The 18824-nt window shown below is 34.8% G+C and overlaps 2 protein-coding genes across 2 annotated transcripts; one reads left to right on the top strand and one right to left on the bottom strand.

The window, feature by feature from the left end:
* Positions 1 to 826: 826 nt before the first annotated feature.
* Positions 827 to 13343, bottom strand: LOC144447278 (legumain-like). The gene is made up of 12 exons (XM_078137205.1): positions 13114 to 13343; positions 7908 to 8005; positions 7217 to 7298; positions 6536 to 6621; positions 6025 to 6103; positions 5494 to 5556; positions 5003 to 5191; positions 4619 to 4795; positions 3833 to 3949; positions 3493 to 3660; positions 2641 to 2708; positions 827 to 2100 (listed from the first exon to the last, which is right to left on the bottom strand). Exons 1-12 carry the CDS (start codon positions 13261 to 13263, stop codon positions 2034 to 2036), a joined length of 1344 nt encoding a protein of 447 aa, XP_077993331.1. The 5' UTR covers positions 13264 to 13343; the 3' UTR covers positions 827 to 2033.
* Positions 13344 to 13590: 247 nt separating this feature from the next.
* On the top strand, positions 13591 to 18625 carry LOC144447289 (testis-expressed protein 30-like). Its single transcript, XM_078137213.1, has 4 exons — positions 13591 to 13725; positions 15701 to 15931; positions 16657 to 16708; positions 17265 to 18625. The coding sequence occupies exons 1-4, from the start codon at positions 13666 to 13668 to the stop codon at positions 17759 to 17761; spliced, it is 840 nt and encodes a 279-aa protein (XP_077993339.1). The 5' UTR covers positions 13591 to 13665; the 3' UTR covers positions 17762 to 18625.
* The last annotated feature ends 199 nt before the right edge of the window (positions 18626 to 18824 follow it).

The raw sequence follows: 18824 nt of genomic DNA, 5'->3' as shown, positions 1-18824 counted from the left end.
CAAACCCAGTATAATACCACTGAGAGCAAGTCATTCTCGCAAGCCAGATATGTACGTCTTGGATGGTGTCGTAAAAGAGGCTGTGGTTTACGATAATGGAGCAACTCTAAGAAACATAACCCTTCCAACCAGACTGTATTTATAGGCAAGACCAAGTCGTTACATATAGTATCGTCGATATGAATCTACAGAACAGATTTTTCCAAATTCCATAACGCTATGTAGTTGAGGACTGATGTAATCAGATATATGTATATAATATTTGTCAAAAGTTATGCCCAAATTTTCCAGTTATGTTTTGTTGCACTTACCTGTAAGTACATGTCAAAGTAGAGGATAGCAATGACAGTGTTACACAAAAGTGTAGAGAACACATGTTAGTGAGAGACATGTAATACTTCAGATCTGTAAATGCAAGTTACAACATGTCATCAACGCACGCATAATCCAAGGTAGGTGAAAATGACAGAACTGAGAGATTGTTCATAGGTTACGTCATATAGTCCCATTCCGTTACTACATTTTAAGATAACTACTCTGGTGAACTGCATGCATGGTTGCTGTTTTGAAACAAGTAGAAGTTATTGCTGGGTGGAAAGCCGGAGAAAACATTTTCATTAATGTTTTTGTCACAGAGCCCCCCCCCCCCCCCCCATACAATCTGTACGAATCTCTTAGCCCCATCATCCTCCAGAAAACAGAGAATTGAGCCATATCTTCTTGATGTAAATAAACTGTTCAAAGTTGTATGATCTCTTTGATAACTTTTATCTAATTTGTAATATATTGACTAAATGATACAAAAACACTGACCATTGACATCTACAATTTATTTCTGGGTTATGTCACAAATTGAATAATATTATCGACAGCAAGCAAGTCTGAGTGTATAAAAAGACAAACAGAAATACTTGTGTTCATTATAGAAAGATCATTAAATTTATGTATTTATCTGTGTACATGAAGTGCCAATATAAATGCTCTTTAAAATTATTGATTTGCAGAAAATATTAATACGAAATGTTGAATTATCAGAGTATAAAAATATTTTTTATACAGTATCAAATCTTTAATCTAAAACATTGTCTTCCGGCTTTTTTGGGGCAAAACATATCGTGATCTTTTCAAACTCATGTAGAAAGTGGGTTTGCCCATCAGTGCATACATCTCTCTATCTATCTAGTATTGTAGCTATTACACAGCTGATGCACATACAAAGCTGATTTGAATCAAACCTGGCACAAAGTTGACATGATTGTATCACAGGGAACAGGAGAAATATAGTATGTGAAGATTTACACGTTTTGAACTACTTTTATGTTCAATAAAGATGATATTTATAAATATTAAGTGTAATTTATTCGCAATGGTTGTCTGTAGTTGCAACTGCAATTTTCAAGGAATACACATTTGGTGTAAATTGCGTCGATACACCAATCCCTTCTGTATACAATCGCCTTCTAGCTTTCGTTATGGTAGATGGGAGGATCTTCTTGTCACAAACAGGTATTGGGGATAAATTACACTTAACATTTACAGTATCATCTTTATTGAACATAAAAATTAGTCAAAAACATCTGTATATATTTCTCCTGCTCCCTGTGATAAATAATGAACATATCACTAAATGCATGTCATTTTTGTTGTGACTTGATTATTTTTTTCATTTATAAAATTTTACAGAAAATGAATATTGGCAATTAATTACGGTAACCGTTACATGTAATACCATTGTAAATGAATAAGATTATAAACCAATATGTTATATGGTTATCCAGTATAAATATAAAATAAAGGAATGACATGAACAGTGGTGAACTTTGACCTTCCTCCTGTGAGTACTTGTCATTCTAACATGTGACTTGTAGATTTGACTCTGTTAATGATATGTATGATTCAATTTTAGTAAAAGTTCATAGTTGAAAGGTTAAAAAGTCAAGGGTTGATATTTCAGAACAGCCTGTTTATGGAGTTGATTGGTTGTATGCTGAAAGCACCCTTTCTATCCGTGTGTCACACTGAAGATGTTTTTTTTAGTTGATGCCTTTGGCAATCTGAACCAGTTGTGTACCACACACTTTGTCCATAGCTTCTGTCATGCTGTGGAAAAGAAAATAGTGGTCTTTTTTATACTTGTAGTGATTCAGAATTCAGAATGTATCAATGAAGTGAGTAGCATGATGTTTTTATGTCATCCATGTCAAGTTTTAAAATGACTTTGATTCATTGATAATACTCACACATTTACTCCAGCAATTGAGCCTTCGGTTTACTAAGATAGACACAAACTAAAACCATTATTGTAACATGTTGATACAACAGTGATAAGCTATTGAATGGATGTTGGTTTAATTATAGTGCTGGTAGAGAGGTGTCTCTGAAAAGTAGTTTATTTAGAGTTCCATGAACTTGCAATGTTGTTTTTGGGACTTCCAATGTTTACACTATCTTGATCACAGGGTGATTAGAATTGCACAACAGAATAACTGCTATCACCCGCTTGTATAATGTACAACATAAAAGAACAATATTAAGATTGTGCCTAGCTTAGTAAACTGCAGACTCAATTACCAGTCCTATAAAATAACACATAAAAGTCATAATTTTTTTATTTGCAATAAATGAGAAAATTAACCCTACCTTGAAATTGGAACTTTCTCTTCACACATGTTGACAAAAACGTACAAGTGACGCAGTGGATATTCATTCTGATTTGGGGGTTAAAGAAGAAATTGTTCAGCTTATGCACATCCGCATACATACAGGTATAATGTGATGATTATTTAATTAGTTCAAGACTCCTTGAGTATTTTTCCACAACCTGTACATCATCAAACCAGTCATAGTCCTACAATGGTATATACTACTACTACAACTACCCAATATACTTTCTAAACTCTACTGGCAACAAACAGATTTCGCAGTATTAATATGCCAAGAATGTAATCCTTCACATAACCATAACATCCAGCCAGGTACCCAATTATATACGACAGGATAGACTGTAGTGTGATGTCAGTTAAATTTACCAAAAGCGCACAACAAAACAAACCGAAAGTGACAGCAAAATGGATCAACAATGCAATGTGCAGATTGCAGTTAACCAATACCAACATTCAATGAGAGTTTTGTTAATCATGAAATGAAAATTTTTACTACAGCAGAGTCAAGTGAAGTGAATCCCACATCTTTGTTAACCCTCTCATCAGCAACGACAGAGGTGTATTTGTTAATGTTTTGGAACCCCACCACGGGGGTGATTTTGTAAAGTGTACATATACTTTCAGTACTGTAAATTTTGATGGTGAACCTTAGTAAAACATTCAGAGGAATTCAGGTATATACCAATATCTCAAATACCAGCCTGAACAAACACAGTTGGCTGTCATAATTAATATTATTAATATGAACTGCATTAATTCAAGTAGTTTATACAGTAACTTGTCTAAAACTCTACACAAGTCATTACTCTCCTCAACTTTCAATACTTACAGTGTTCAGACTGAAGCAGTGATCTGCAAAGTGTCTAACAGCTGCCTTGTAGCAAAAGTGACTCTGTAGTTTGGTTTTCCTGGTGTTAATAATTCTCTCAGCTTGTTCAGAGCTCTCGGTAGAACTTTCAACAATTTCTCTCACTGTGTCTGTTACCAATTCTCTCATCTACATGGTAAACATTAAAAAGAAAAAATTCTTACAGGACCAGTTTTGCTACATATCGAAAATTACTTAGCCGTCACTTGCTGATTTTATCAGCATACTCAGATATTCAGGTATTTTAGTTTACAGATTACAAAAGAAATAATGTTTGAAAAAAAACAAAATAGCTTCCCACCTGAAATAACTTGCTCATTTCTTTGACAATTTCTTGTCTTTGTGATGGAGTTGTTGAAGCTGATAGGCGATGTTGTAAGATTGCCATGGGTACGTCTGGTGCAGGTACAGCATCAAACTATTAAATGTGTCAAAAGATAACAAAGACTGAAATAAATTAACATGAAAATGAATTCCTATTCCTCCAAAAAGTATAAATCATCAAATTATGACTTCCAACAGTGTGGGAGATTTTTTTAAACAGCGCCCTCTAGTGGCAGAGAATTAAGATAGTAATTAGTCGTGTCCTTCAAAAGATCATTCATCATTAAGTGAAAACGTTCATTTTGGTGGTTGCAGTTACAACAAACTTCCATTAAAGTTCTTTTGTGCTGTCTCACTGCTATATTAATTAATATTATAATGAAATGTAACAAAAGATTGCCCAGCACAAATGGACAGTTTGACAAAACCTGTCAATACCGAAACCGTACAAAATGTTAAACACAGCCGATTTTGGGTTTTCCGATCAGCATTTTCCTATAGTCACTAGAGGGCGCTATTCAGAGTAAGACTTTGTGTGTTGGCAAAAGCACTCAGATTTTGTGTTACACTGCAACTAATAGCAGTAATACCTTGGTGCTCGAAATACTGCTCATAGAATATACCGATTTTTTCCAACATCTAAATACTAGTATCATGTACAGATTTTAAATTCATTGACAAACATGAATATGACTAAACCTAACCAAGAAAGAAATAAGTAAGACAGTATTTCTTCACATTAACAATTTTTTTTTCCACTTACAGGTACTGGTTTGTATGACATCTTGGCTGGTTTTTTGACAGAATTCACATTTCCCTGGAACTCGTCGACAGCCAGACTACCCATGCTGAGGTCACCATACTCCTGGACATGACTTGTATTAGTCTCCTGTTTGACTATCTGGAATTGTTGCTGAAGTGTCCAAGTTGTTAAGTCCTCCTATCAAAAAGTACAAGCAGAAAAAAAAAAATAGTGTTTTAGTGAATTTTTTTTAAACTCTGGTGTAAGATATCGGGGGAAGATAATCTGGCATTTCTTATAGTTTTGTATCCTTAAAAGTTGTGAGGATAAATAGACAGACTTGAGTTATTTCCCATCCTTGACAAAAACACTGAGGGCGGTGTTTGATCAGCATCTATGACATACCTTATCAGAGTCTTCCATCCACATGACACTGTACACATCTCCAAGGTAAGTCTGTCTCTTTGCGTCGTAGTAACAGGCGTAGGATGACTCCTCTGCATTGGATGCAGTAGTTGCAAAGGCATTTATATTTGCTGGCAACAAATTCTCAAACATGGAACCAGACTCGCAGGCTTCAAAATACAGGACAATCTGAAATGAGAGGAGTTATAATGAGTTAACCTGACTGATGTCAAAGTGTGTACAAAGATATTCAAATCGTATTTCATTCTTTTTGTTCTGAACACTACTGTGGCTTTATAAATAATGATATTTGACCCTTTTATTCAATATCAACTTGACCGTGGACAAACTTATACAATAAAAGGAAAATGCATATTCACGGAATCACATCATCTGACAGTGTGTAACAAATGTCTGTTAATGTTTTGGAAGTTGTATGTCATTTTACGTTTTTTTCATGAACCAAAGTCTACAGATTGTTTGATACATACCTTACTGTACTTTTGCTGTTGGTACATGCTTTGTATGGCATTATTCAGATCATTTGCATGAAGCTGGAAGAAATTGATGAGATAGAAATATCAAATAAATGATGCATGTACAGTAATGCCAATATCATCATGTTTAGTGTGTCTATTTTCCAACTTTCATGTCATTGATACTATATCACTTTAATTTCAAATTCACAAGATTTTATTTGAACAAAAAATGTGGAAATATTATAACATCGATGTAGGTTTTATGAAGCACAAAATAATAAGCGGAGGAATACTACAGGATTTAGTAGAACCATGATTGGCCATCAAAACGTGTGGCCTCACTTATTTTTTGTTATTCATGATTCGACCGAACACAAATTTTCTAGAATAGATTGTCAGCTGACAAAAAAACGCTCTTAAAAAAATAATTCCCGCTCTGGCCAGCTCAGAAATAAACAATGCCACTAATGGCGATACAACAAAGCATTGTCAACCATGAGATAATAATAATGATGTACATGTATTAAGTACTATCTAACTTACCTCGCCACCAGCTGGGAAAGCTACAATACCAGGTGCTCCATGGTCAACGAAATTGACAAATACATGATCATTAGGACCACTATAAATTACAAAAAAGTCAGAAATGGAAAATTTTTGTCATTATATGAAAATTATGTTACACAGCCGAAAAAGTCCAGACTTGTCAAAGTACTTGTAAGAATGCTTTGAAACGATATGGTACAAAATAAATAAAACATTATAGGGGTGTACCTTGAAATTTTTCTTTTCTGTTTCAGGTAAAATAATAATAATTTTAAATAATAATAATTTTTATTTATACTGGATAGTTCTTTAAGTATATAAACACTTGTCTCCCAAGAAGTCCAGTGAGGGCCATCTATATTCACTGATGTGATAGGTATCTATGAGTAATCACTAAGTCTCCAAAGGTTAGGACGAGTTATTACGATCTATCTGACAGTGACTTGATACATCCCTATCATTTTAACTGTATCTATGGATACATTTTTTTCAAAGGATTTCTACCAACCTTGCAATAACTTTTCCACTGCCAATACCCTGCATGGCTGCTGCATTGCCTTGCAAAATATTCAGGAAATTGTCAGGAGTAACATCCTACGGACATAATAACACAAACGAATGTCAATCATTTATTACAATAATCAAAATTATGTGGGGTAATGTAACTAGTCATTTTGTGAAATGCAATCTCTGGTTTTGATAAGTTTCATAACTTCAAATATCAAATGCAACACCTAACTGCTCCAATATCAGATTTGTAATATACTGTACAAATTAGATGACTTTACATCTAATTCTATACTGATATACCTGTAATATTCCGTGAATATAATAAATGTATACATTTGCATCTAGGGTGAGAAAAAAATTAACAACAATAGCTGATCCTAAAAGCTACACCTACAATGTATACCATATTGACTCTAAACCATGAAAATAATATTCAAAATAAACCCATTGCCTTGCTTCCACTGTAAACCCTGAATGACAAATATAGATATTAAAATGTGATTATCAGATTATCACTCCAGTCTTCCAAGGTCATCAAAACACAATGTACCAACACAAGTGTCATTTACTTCAAAGAACTTTCAAGGGTGCCAGTGACTGGGCGATATACCTGATTCCCCTTGATAAACAAATCAATAATTATAATGTAGCTACATAAAAACTGAGACCAATCACTTACCATTCCTGTGTAGTCCTTGACAACGCCACCATACACATCAGTACCATTAGGTCTGTTGATGATGATGTTTGGTGTCGGGTTCCTGTCATGAAATAAAAAATATTGTTTACTTAAAGATATGATTTTTAAAAAAATTATTTTGAATTGCCCATGGCACTGGAAGCATTCCTCTAAATATATCAATTATTTTTGATAATGTTTTATTTATTTTGATGATAAAAGATAAAAGTATGTAGGTAAATTACAATGTTTGGTAGGCAAGTTTACAAAAAAAAGTTTAAAAAATGCAACATTCAGCTATGAAGTCAAGTAGTGATGGGTCCAACCACTTACTAGTTACTGACTATAATGTAGTGTGGTTGAATTAAACCAGAAAATGTTTCCCCTTGTGATTGGTTGTTTACTGACATCGTGGAGTGCCTTCCCTCTCATTGAGTGTCCTCGTGTTTGTAGGAATGCAACTAATGTTATCTGTTGCAACAGGTAAATTCAAAAATCCAGCAACAATTTGCACTTAATTTCTGGCTGTGATAGTTCAATGAAAAAGAGGGTAAATATTGAATTCATTTTGCAAAGCACATATGGGGTGAGATATGGCAATGTCTGTCGCTACATCATCAAACTACAGGAAGGTAAGATATTAGGAATGGGTACTCTTGATACTGTACATGTATTTGAACTTGTGACTTACTCTGGATTGTTGGCGATGTCATCATACATCATAACGACCACACGCTCATCTGGAATACCATTCTTATGGACAATCTGGTAAGCATGGCATGCATCCGCCTACAAAATACATGACATAAAATAACATCAAATGCGACGTATATAAATTTGTATGAATTGTGACTACCAGTAAATATAAAATATATATTTGGAATAATTTCTATCACGAAATAGACACAGAAAATCATATCTAACTTGTGTTTTTCACTAAACTATGAATGAAGTAATACATCTAAAATGCTGTTAGTGTTATTACTAATACTATGAGTTTAGTGCTATCCTTCATCCTCTCTTTCAGGGTTAGAGCTGATTCAATACCACATCCAGACTATGTTGTTATCAGCACAGTGTAATTTCACACACAGGTTAATTTAACAACTGCAAACGGTTTGCTAAATAAAACTTCATCTTTCAATGAATTTTGGACAATGAATAAAAATCTACTCATTGTTTGCACATAGTTCAACTATGTTGTACTTCAAATTTAAAATAAATATAATATATATACAAGTTTAATTCTCCTGTGTACTGTCCACTGGCCTCCAAGTGCTTCATTTTAACTTGATCAATTAAAACAATGTATCACAGGGTTAGCTTATATTTTACCAAATGTACTGCATCAGTAATTAAATATAGCTGAAATGAACATGGCAGAATTTTTTAAAAACTTGAAATGACTAGTAACTAGAATTTCTATCATGTTTCTTCTTTAATTACTCCCTCTACCTTACAGTTTTTATATATTCTAAATGTTTAACCTTAATACTGAACTATGATACACAATATATGTAAGAGAACAATGTAACACTGAAGATTTATCTAATCACAAATCAACAAATATACAAGGTCTGGGAGGACACAACATAAGATAGTTGACCCCTAAAACCAGATAGATGGGCAGACATGTTGTTTTTTGTCTGCAAGGCTGAGTAGTATGACAATGATGTCAGTTTCTATACACACTGAGTGCACTCAGGTGATAATATCACATGACATGTCTTGTGACTGAAATAGATTAGGGTCAGGTGATGTGACCTACAAAGTGCATTCTGTAAACTAAAATGGCATTAAGAAGAGACCCCAGGGGATTGAACTTTTTTAAAACTGCCATTGTCAGTCTTTTGCAAGCCTTGATTTTCATGTAATATATGTACAATGCTGAGTTTTCTACTTAAGTAAAGTAACAAGGGGCAGTATGCCCTCTAAAACTTTATTACAGACACTTAGTCCAGAGAACAACAAAAGCACGTCATAAAACAGTAATAGCTAAGACTGCCCGCTTGAAATGTTACAAATCATACCACAGAATGCATATTTTCGATACTTGACATGTTTGCTTAGAATAGAAAGTGAAAGTGTAAAGTGAATTTATTGAGCTTTACTCATCATTACTACATGGCAGTTACATAATTAGACATGTATAAATAGGGTAACACTTCATGGCTACCCCCCCCCCCCCCCCCACACACACACATACACACACACACACACACATACATGTACACACATCTTTGAAATTCAAAGTTACCACTCAGATAGCCTGGAATCCTTGCAGATTGGATGAATGATTGATAGCCTGGAATCATGATTGGTAAGACAAATGTAGAAAATCCAATCCGCATGGATTCCAGGCTAACACTCAAGAGTCCTCATGAAGAATATATAAAACAAACCAGAAAAAAAGGAACTTTTTACATTAATTTAGACTCTCTTGCAATCCTTACGGGTTTGTAAATGCCCTTTTTTTTTTTCATTTACTTTGACTAAGGTAGTAGTTGTTAAATTATCAATTAAATGAGACGAAATGTCAGTACAGTGAGCTGGCTAGATTACCTGGCAAAGCCAGTGACATTTTCACATAACTGCTACAACTATTTGAAAGTTAGTTGCCAAACTGCATTTAAAATTGTAAAAAATATTGCAGGTAAACTGTACGATTTGTAGCAAAGTTTTAAAATTAAAAGTGACAGATAAAATTTTATTCAAATCAATTATGATGGACACCTCATACATTGTCATGGATGTGAGACAAATTACATTTGCCAAATACAACACTGCTGTAAATCCCTCATCAAATTGCCAAGGTCATCATACTCTTTCCAATCAGGTGATCCTGACACTTTTAGATTTATTGGTATCCATTGAAAGTAGAGTGGTGGGAGTAGACCTGCCCCACCCCTTAAAGTAATCAAAACTTTTGGTTATCTTCCTTGGAGTACTATCAGGTGCCTGGATTCACTTATAAACAGCAATGAAAAGTGAAATATGTTGACAATAGCTCTAGGTGTCAATATCCACCCCTTATACTTATTACAATGAATGCCATGAGACCATTCTCACAAAACCAGAGCAGATATATCTTCGGTGCTACTGTAAAATACCAATACCTCTTGAGGTATTGATACCTGGTGCGATTTGGACAGTGTCGTTACTAAAAGAGGCTGTGGTGAGGACAAATGAGACTGCCTAAGCAAACAAGACCGAGATAGATATTATTGTTGTCTTTGAATTATGTGTATAAATTGTAGATTTTACAAGGGTCTGTGGTGCTAGCTCACAAGTTACTCCTGAGATGCTGTAAGTGTAATGCAATAAATGGCTCAACTTTTTCTAAATATGGAGTACTTTTATAGAACCAGAATGTCTGACCACTTTTGTAGGTTAATATGTACTTCTCCTTGTAGTAGTTTTTATGACATATTATAACTATAATGACTATCTTTGTAGTGTGCTAATCTGACCTTCCTCTGTCCACAACCTAACAAGTAGGGAGGTGAGGTGAGGTGGGGGAGGATACTTAGTCGATAGACTTTGGCTGTCTGGATTGAAAATATCATATTATTCAAACATTGAGATTGCACTGCCCCTCCCCCCTCCCCTTCTGTACAATCTATTATTTTATAACTGACTTTATCAGATCTACAGTGATTCTGTTTTACATCATATCAGTATTTACAACAATAAAACTGTCAGTCATTATTTGTTTTGTAATAACAGTTTAACTACTTGTAAGTCATAAATTGGATTACATATCAGACAAGTCTTCACCAGGTGTCTGACTGTCATGACTCAGAGGCATCAAGCTTGGCAGTCAACTTTGTTTGTGAACTTAAATCACCAGAGATCACAGATGCACCAGAAATCTGACTAAAATAAATCCATGGTAAATTGTATTACCCATTAGGCCTTGTTTAATAATATGAAGTTAGAAAATACTGCTGTTTCAAGGGAATTGCCCAGTAAACAGTCATATTTAAACAGACATCTTTCTAAGTCAATTATTTTGTTTACAGTGAAAGGTCAGAAATAACTAGTTGCTGATGAGTGTTAGACAGTGTGCCCTCAGTTTTTTTTATCATTTTGACTTGCAACAACAAAATTTGGCTATCATTAGAGGGCACACTGGTGTTATTATATACACGGAGAACATGCTTTTACACTACCACAGAACTTATGTTTTGAAACATCTGTTTTTGATTGGTCAGATCGTCATGATGTCATGCACTCATGAATACATGTACTCATTACTGTTAAATCTAGTAAAATAATCAGCTTGAGGAATATTGTTTGAAAAACTTTGATAGCAATTTAACATTTAGGAAAATAGTAACACATCAAACTATTGCAACTCTCATCTAAGAATTAACATACTTGCATGTTATGTTTAATAAATATGATGAGTTCTACATAATTTGTAGTTGGGGAAAAGGTCAACAGTGCAGTGGCCTACCTGTACACTTGAATGAGTATCTCATATTCAGCCTCAGATTCAACCCAGATTCGAAAAATCATGATTACCCCCCCCCCCCCCCCCCCCCTCAACAAAATCAGTCAAACTAGATATAATAATGTTGAGGCTACAGGAAATGTTCCCCCTACACACTCACTTGACGGGAGAGGGGACACCTCAGCTTGTACGGGAAAATATGAAGTGAAAATCAGAGATAAAAGCTTGTCACAAGACATTTGAGAGATGTCAAATTTAAAGTTCAGCTGATGTGTTTGTTGGTAGGTGCACTATTCAGATTAATTCCAATGTATATGTACTGTATTCCTGCTCTATAAAAAGATTTTTAATCTTATTCAAAAGCAGAGTCTGTAGAAGTAATATTTTATGGTGAGAGTGAAGTGGGACATTTCCTGTAGGTCCCTATGGGATTATTTCTTGCTTGAAAGCTTCCATTGGGTGTCATTGTGATTTCCGTATATACGAGACTATTTAAGGCTGAATCTGAGGTGCAGTATGAGACTAGCCTCATAATGTCCTCCAATGTGAATCTGATTCTGAATATGAAACTAACTTTATACTTATGTTTAAAAATCAGGTATTTCCCTATGACACTATTCAGGTACGACCAGACATTTCATCACATGATGTTTAAGGATCTGGAAGTAAATATTGATAATTTCTTGTATATGTGTTTATCAATTCAATAAATACAAGGATAAATCATGGATGTATTTAGGGAGAAACTAGTCTGGATGACCAGACTGTGCACATGGTGTCTAGGAACTAGATTAGGGAGAAACTAACTTTATACTTAATTAAAGATATCTCATAGGTTGGACAATAATTTCAAATCATCATTTTGCAAACTCATGCTGCTATTGAAATAGGTAGTCTACATCGCTGAGCTGTGTTTGCGATAGCTACATTGAATATTGGTGAGAGTTATTGTAGTCACTAAGACTGCAGCAGACATCAGCCATCACCCATGTATTCCTAGATCCTATATATGGCTGTACATCCCGGTTAGATCATGTACATCTGATCATGTACACAAGATGTGTCACATGACTCGACTCTTCCCGCACAATCATCTATTTCCTGTTTGAAAATTGGGAGAAAGTAGCCGAAAAAACAGAAGCAAGCAGACGTAGATCGAAACCAAAACTTATTCAACCAAAAAATAATATTCTCAACAAAATTAAAACCTAAAATCGGAGCGACTATAAAACGATGAAGGACACGTTGTAATTGTATCAGTGGAAATATCAATCGACCATTGAACTATACGGTACCACTAATACTACTAGAGGCTGGACGTTTATGACTGAATGATTTCTCTCAAAACTTTCCTTTCCTTTGATCTCGTGACACTTGAACAATAAAGTTGTTGACAAAATCGACATAGTGACTCATTGACTGTGTCTGCTTTGCATCATACCTGGTGACGATAGTTGTACCAACCGTTCGATCCTGCAATAATTATGACCCAGGTATCGCCAGCTGATGGCTCTGCTAACACTTTTGGGTCCGGAAAGGCAAAAGTGTTACCAAATAGCGAGAGGAATGCTAGCAGAAGTATATACACCATTGTTGTACAGAATGGTACACTGGCACTCGGTTGTACAATGACACTGCACTGACTACGACCGCGATCGACCTGATCAGCTGCTCAGCTAACAAATACTGTAAATTAACATACCATCACGTGACAGAAAACTTTCTCTGGGATGATGATAAACCTAACTTGGTCGCATTATTACGCTAGAAATCCTAGCACAAAATGCCGTTTTTATGACACTAATATATTTATCGTATATGGATGAAATATTTTAATAGTTTATAGTCACGGAAGAAATTTCATGGACTTGAATGACCTGTCGTTTCTCGTGTGGGTCACTTTATATTTGCATATAACTGCAGGATCGTCTTGACATGATGAGTGCAGGTGCACTATCTCCTATCATAATCACGGGTTACCTTGTGGCCTTGGATGATCCGATATAGGGAACACGACCTTGCAGTCACAATGAACGATTTGCAGATATCTGAAGTGAGTTTGTATTTTCAGGTTAAATTGTATGCAATATCTTGTTTAGAGAACTCGTTCATTGACCCCAAACTCATAGCATTGCAATCCGTATTTTAAATAATTATCAGCGGTTAAGCATTATTATTAGTAGTATTGTTACGAACTGTTTGTGGGTAGTTAAACCTGTACAATCTTTCGTTTGATCTTCAGTGAATATCACAAAGTCCACACGAAACAACAATGAAAACACAAATTACCGTCGTAGCATTGAGAAATATATGCTTATATCTGTTTTGTTTACATTGATTGCACTGACCATGGAAAGACTAGAATTTCAAACATCATGGAGGTCAAAATTTGGAAATCTATTTAATTCTTGAAAACCCAACGATTGTAGTCACTTTAATATCTATAGTGTGGTCAAAGGATTTTATGTAGAGATGGAAATCAAACAATCATCAATTATTGGTGACAGAAAATTTAAGTCAAGTTTGCTAAAAAAATAAAATAAAAGAATATGTTAATTCCAATGGACAGCACATGTGCACATACTGTATAATGAAGCTTAATAATGAGACACATGTTAAATTTGATTGTATAACCGAAAGTCCATAGAACTATATTACCTGATGTCTGTAGTTCCCCCATGTATTGGAGCCAGCAACAATGAGAGCCCAATTTACTCCCCCAGTTGGTTCCGCAAATACTTCTGGGTCGCTTGGGAATGCCCAGCAGACAGAAACAGCCAAAAGAAACAGGAGAATAAGACGAGCCATTGTTGTTCCTGTGATTGTAGATTTCACAAGTGTGCAAGGAAACACACAGGTGACAGTATATATAAAGTGCGTGCAATTAGCATAAGGTCATGTGACAACTTTTTCTGTATCGCTCCCCATGTAAATAAATCTTCTAAAATATTGTAACAGTATCATGAGGTATTTCCGACTGGAAAATTATTTTTCTCATTTAGGATATTTTTCATATTTTATTATGGAAACTCGTTTTTTGAGAATTTGTAATTTTGTTTTAAAAATTTGATTGTACTATGTTTTTGTATATTAAAGGTTGTTTAACACCGGGGGAAACAAGAGCAAAGGTTAAGATGAGAACATCAAAGTATTTGAACCGTCAACCCAATGATGTACTTTGATTAGTATACACACTTTGACAATTTGAAGGATTTTTAGGGGGTGTGTTCAGTTTGATAACACTTTCTCTGTCACATAAAATATGACACTGTGTACTCAACAAAAACAGAGCAATTCATTGTGAATAAAAGCAGGTCATGCAATTGACTGATATATGGGATTTCTTTTAGATGGACTGATGATGGCTGGCTATCGGACCATATACACAGGCTAAAGGTTCACATTAATATTGAGCAACAACTAAGCAACAGTGGTATGACAATTCCAGTCAAACTCGTGACCAGACAACTAGTCACATGAGTACAGCTTGTACATCAGAGCCAGTGTTATATTATAGCATTATTGTTAATGCAGGTGGTATAACCATATAAATGAAAATTTCTACTCGCAGTCAAAAATAATCTTTTGAAAACAAATCACAAAGATTCACTGATGTGATGTCAGCATTTGTACCTGCTATTTGATGTCATTGAAAATTAAGAAAAAGATATTAAGAAAAAGATGAATATTTTCACAATGCTTAGATAAGTCTACATGTGGATGTACAAGCATGCACAAGTATAAGCCCAGGTTGCAACATGGAATTGTGAATTAGTTCAAAATCAAATTGAAGTCAATTCCCCTGTTCAATATTCTTCCGTCCCCCTGTGCACTGGTTAAAACTGATTTCAACCGATTTTAATGAATCAGTTTAAAACCACCTCAGGTAATCTTTTTATTGTATATTTTAGAACACATGTAAATTAACAAATTGGAACAAATAAACATTACCGCCACGCTCCCTAAGTCAGATTAAACAAGGCATAAAAAAAATTATCATTTTAATTTCATTTTCTATTTTAAACCAGGTAATCATTCCGTTTGGAAAGAAAGAAATACAGACCAAAGTGTGCTGTCCAAATTCTGACACATTGACTGATTATGCTGTCATTCTAACACATGGAGCCAGTGGAAATATGGACCACAGTCACCTTATCGCATTGTCCAATTATCTAACACAGAAGGGATTTCTATGTCTAAGATTTACATATCGATCACCAAAGGTTGAGAATAGAATGCTGGCTTACAAAGCTGTTGTGGTAAAGATAAATTTTGTTGTAAAAGAATATTTGTGATTGTGTTTCACGGGCACTGTGGTGTTGTTGTCGATATTATAGGAATGCCCCCGATGAGTGGATCTTTACAGGCTGTGTGACAAATATGTTCTGTGTCTGATTGTAAATTTATGTCAAATGTGTTGAGAGAAGGTGGGTAAGGGGGTTATGCCATATATTATACCATGCATAAAGCAAAAATATAGAATTCATACTGTTGTCATTCTGCATCATGACAATGTATGTCTACTGATGTCACAACAACACATGTCTGCGGCACTGGTTCTGCTGTGTTCGAAATATGAGTCAAAACATTCAAAATTACCATGGCTTTGTCTGATTTTTCTTTGATATTACTGGTGGTGGTATAATTATCTCCAATATTTTTCTTCATTCAGCTGGAATTAAAATACTCGTGACCGAAGGGGTTGTCATCACTTGTCTCGTAACTCATAGTGACAAAGGCCCCTTCACTCATTTTTCCTTGGCTGAAAGAAGAAATATATTGGGGAATAACATCCAACAGTTATAGTGTTTTCATTGTACAGCTCTACTTTTTGGTTCTAATCATAATACACCCTTGCAGTTAAAAGAAATTGATGTAGTTTATCATGTGAAATATGTGTATGATAAGTAACACAGACATACACTGAAGTGATTTATATACAGAAATGTTTAATGCATTTGTTGCTCTTCATTATTTTGAACAGGAATTCTTACAAACAAGCAAAGAATACACACTGAAAGGATGTTTTGTAGCAGGTGAGCCATTTGTTTATATCTGACCAGGAAATGAAAAATATACAATCTGTTTCTTTATTTGTAAATGGTTTCATTGCTGACTTTGTAGCTGTGCAAAAAATAAATGGGAAATACCTTGGTAGTATATTTACTAAAATTAAACAAATATTAGACACTAGAAATTAAACTGTATTTGTCTGGGAGTACTATTGGACAAAATCAGAGCAGATGTATACTAAACAGCTATAACATAGCCAACCAGTGATTGTTACATCAAATACCAACAACTTATGTTATCATGGATTAGGCTAAGTCGTTCAGTATTTAAGTTTGTTGTTATCATTGAAATTGTCTTTATAACTCCTGCAAAATGCATAAGTTTTCTATTATGGGTTGTGGTTTGGGTTTACGAGAACTGATCATTGTTAGTATGACTCAAAATATGCTAATTTCTATTATTTATAATTTACAGTTTTGTCAATTTCTATTCATAATTTGCATATGATGTTCATTTCTATTCGTAATTTGTATAAATTGTCAATTTCTATTCGTAATTTGTGTATGTTGTCAATTTCAGGTCGTTCGATGGGTGCTAGAGCAGCTGTCATGCTAGCCAATGTCATGTCTAGTAAAGACTTTGTATGTGGAGTAATTTGTCTTTCCTATCCACTGCATCCACCAAGCAAATTATCTAATCTCCGTAAAGACATCCTCATACAGTTGAAAACCCCCACCTTATTTCTAAGTGGTACAAAAGATTCTTTTGCCACCAAAGCTTTATTTGACAGTGTTTTAAATGAGCTGACCTGTGAACATGAAATGACATGGATTGATGGTGGAGATCATGGGTTAAAGGTGAAGGGTCAACAAAGTGAGGAAATTATCAATGAGATGTGTCATGATGTATGGAGGTGGTGTGTTACCAGGATAGCTCACATTCCGGCATCCAGTGGCACAATGAAGAAACTTGGAAACAAGGATGTGCGTGACGTCAAGGGAAGTGAGATGAAATCTCTGAAGCGGAAAAGAGAAATGAAAGCTGACAAAAGCAGAACTTCAAAGAAAAGAATGTAATGTTTGTGATACAATGTGTCAGGCACAGTAGATTTCAGGAAATAGAAAAATCTAGTATGCTTTTTCCGGTAGACTTTGTCATCAGATTTCATTTTCTCACACCTCCTCATAATAGTTGTAAATCAACTTTTGTCCAACAACACATTTCAGGTATAAATCTCTTGTAGTACATATTGTGTGGTCTGTTGGCTGTGAATGTATATATATATATATTGATAATGAAAGCCATACCTAACCTCCAGTCTCTAAATGGTTATGTATTATTATTTGAGTTTACTTTGTATGTCAGTCTAACAGTGGACAAATGCAATCTGATTAAAATCTGGTGTGGTGAAAGCAGCTAGATGTCTTTTTTTACCTCTTTTTCCCATCGCTTTCTGTCGTTTTTTCCTTCCAGGTGGGAAGATGGCTATCACCCAGAACAAAACAAACGACACAAAGTAATGAAAATAGGGGTAAATAAAGACATCTAGCCGCTTTCACCACATCAGATTTTAATCAGATTGTGGACAAATCCCACTAGTCATATATTCAACTAACACGTAATAATAATTTGATGATAGGAAGAGGTTCTGTACGATACTGAGTCCTGGACATTAAAATAATGAAATACTGCATCCTCGTAAACCACAGCCTCTTTTATGTCACCATCTAAGACACATTAGTTATATTCGCAGTGTCAAGGAATAAAAGTACTGCAACATATAAATACTCTTGCGCTGATACATTACTACACAGAGCAAAACAAGAGAATAATTGTGTATTGACGTTGAGGGCAATATACAATTGCAAAGTACACACTAATGTATACAGGTTTACTTTGATCCAATCTGACATTCATCTTGGGGAGGCCAAATCCAAATATCAGTCGTTAGTTTTTGCATAATAGAGCTCACAATCTGATGCGACACCACTTGAGCCAATGTACTGTATGATTCAGGTGTGACTTTACCCATTCATGATTTATATTGTCGGACCTAAGCCTGACCTGGACTTCTATTAATATAAACCAAACATGAAAAAAAAACATCCTTCAAACCTCTAACATACAAATAATGTAATT

Source organism: Glandiceps talaboti, chromosome 2 (assembly GCF_964340395.1).
Source record: "Glandiceps talaboti chromosome 2, keGlaTala1.1, whole genome shotgun sequence".
Lineage (NCBI taxonomy): Eukaryota > Metazoa > Hemichordata > Enteropneusta > Spengelidae > Glandiceps > Glandiceps talaboti.
This window is presented reverse-complemented; position numbering and strand designations above follow the sequence as displayed.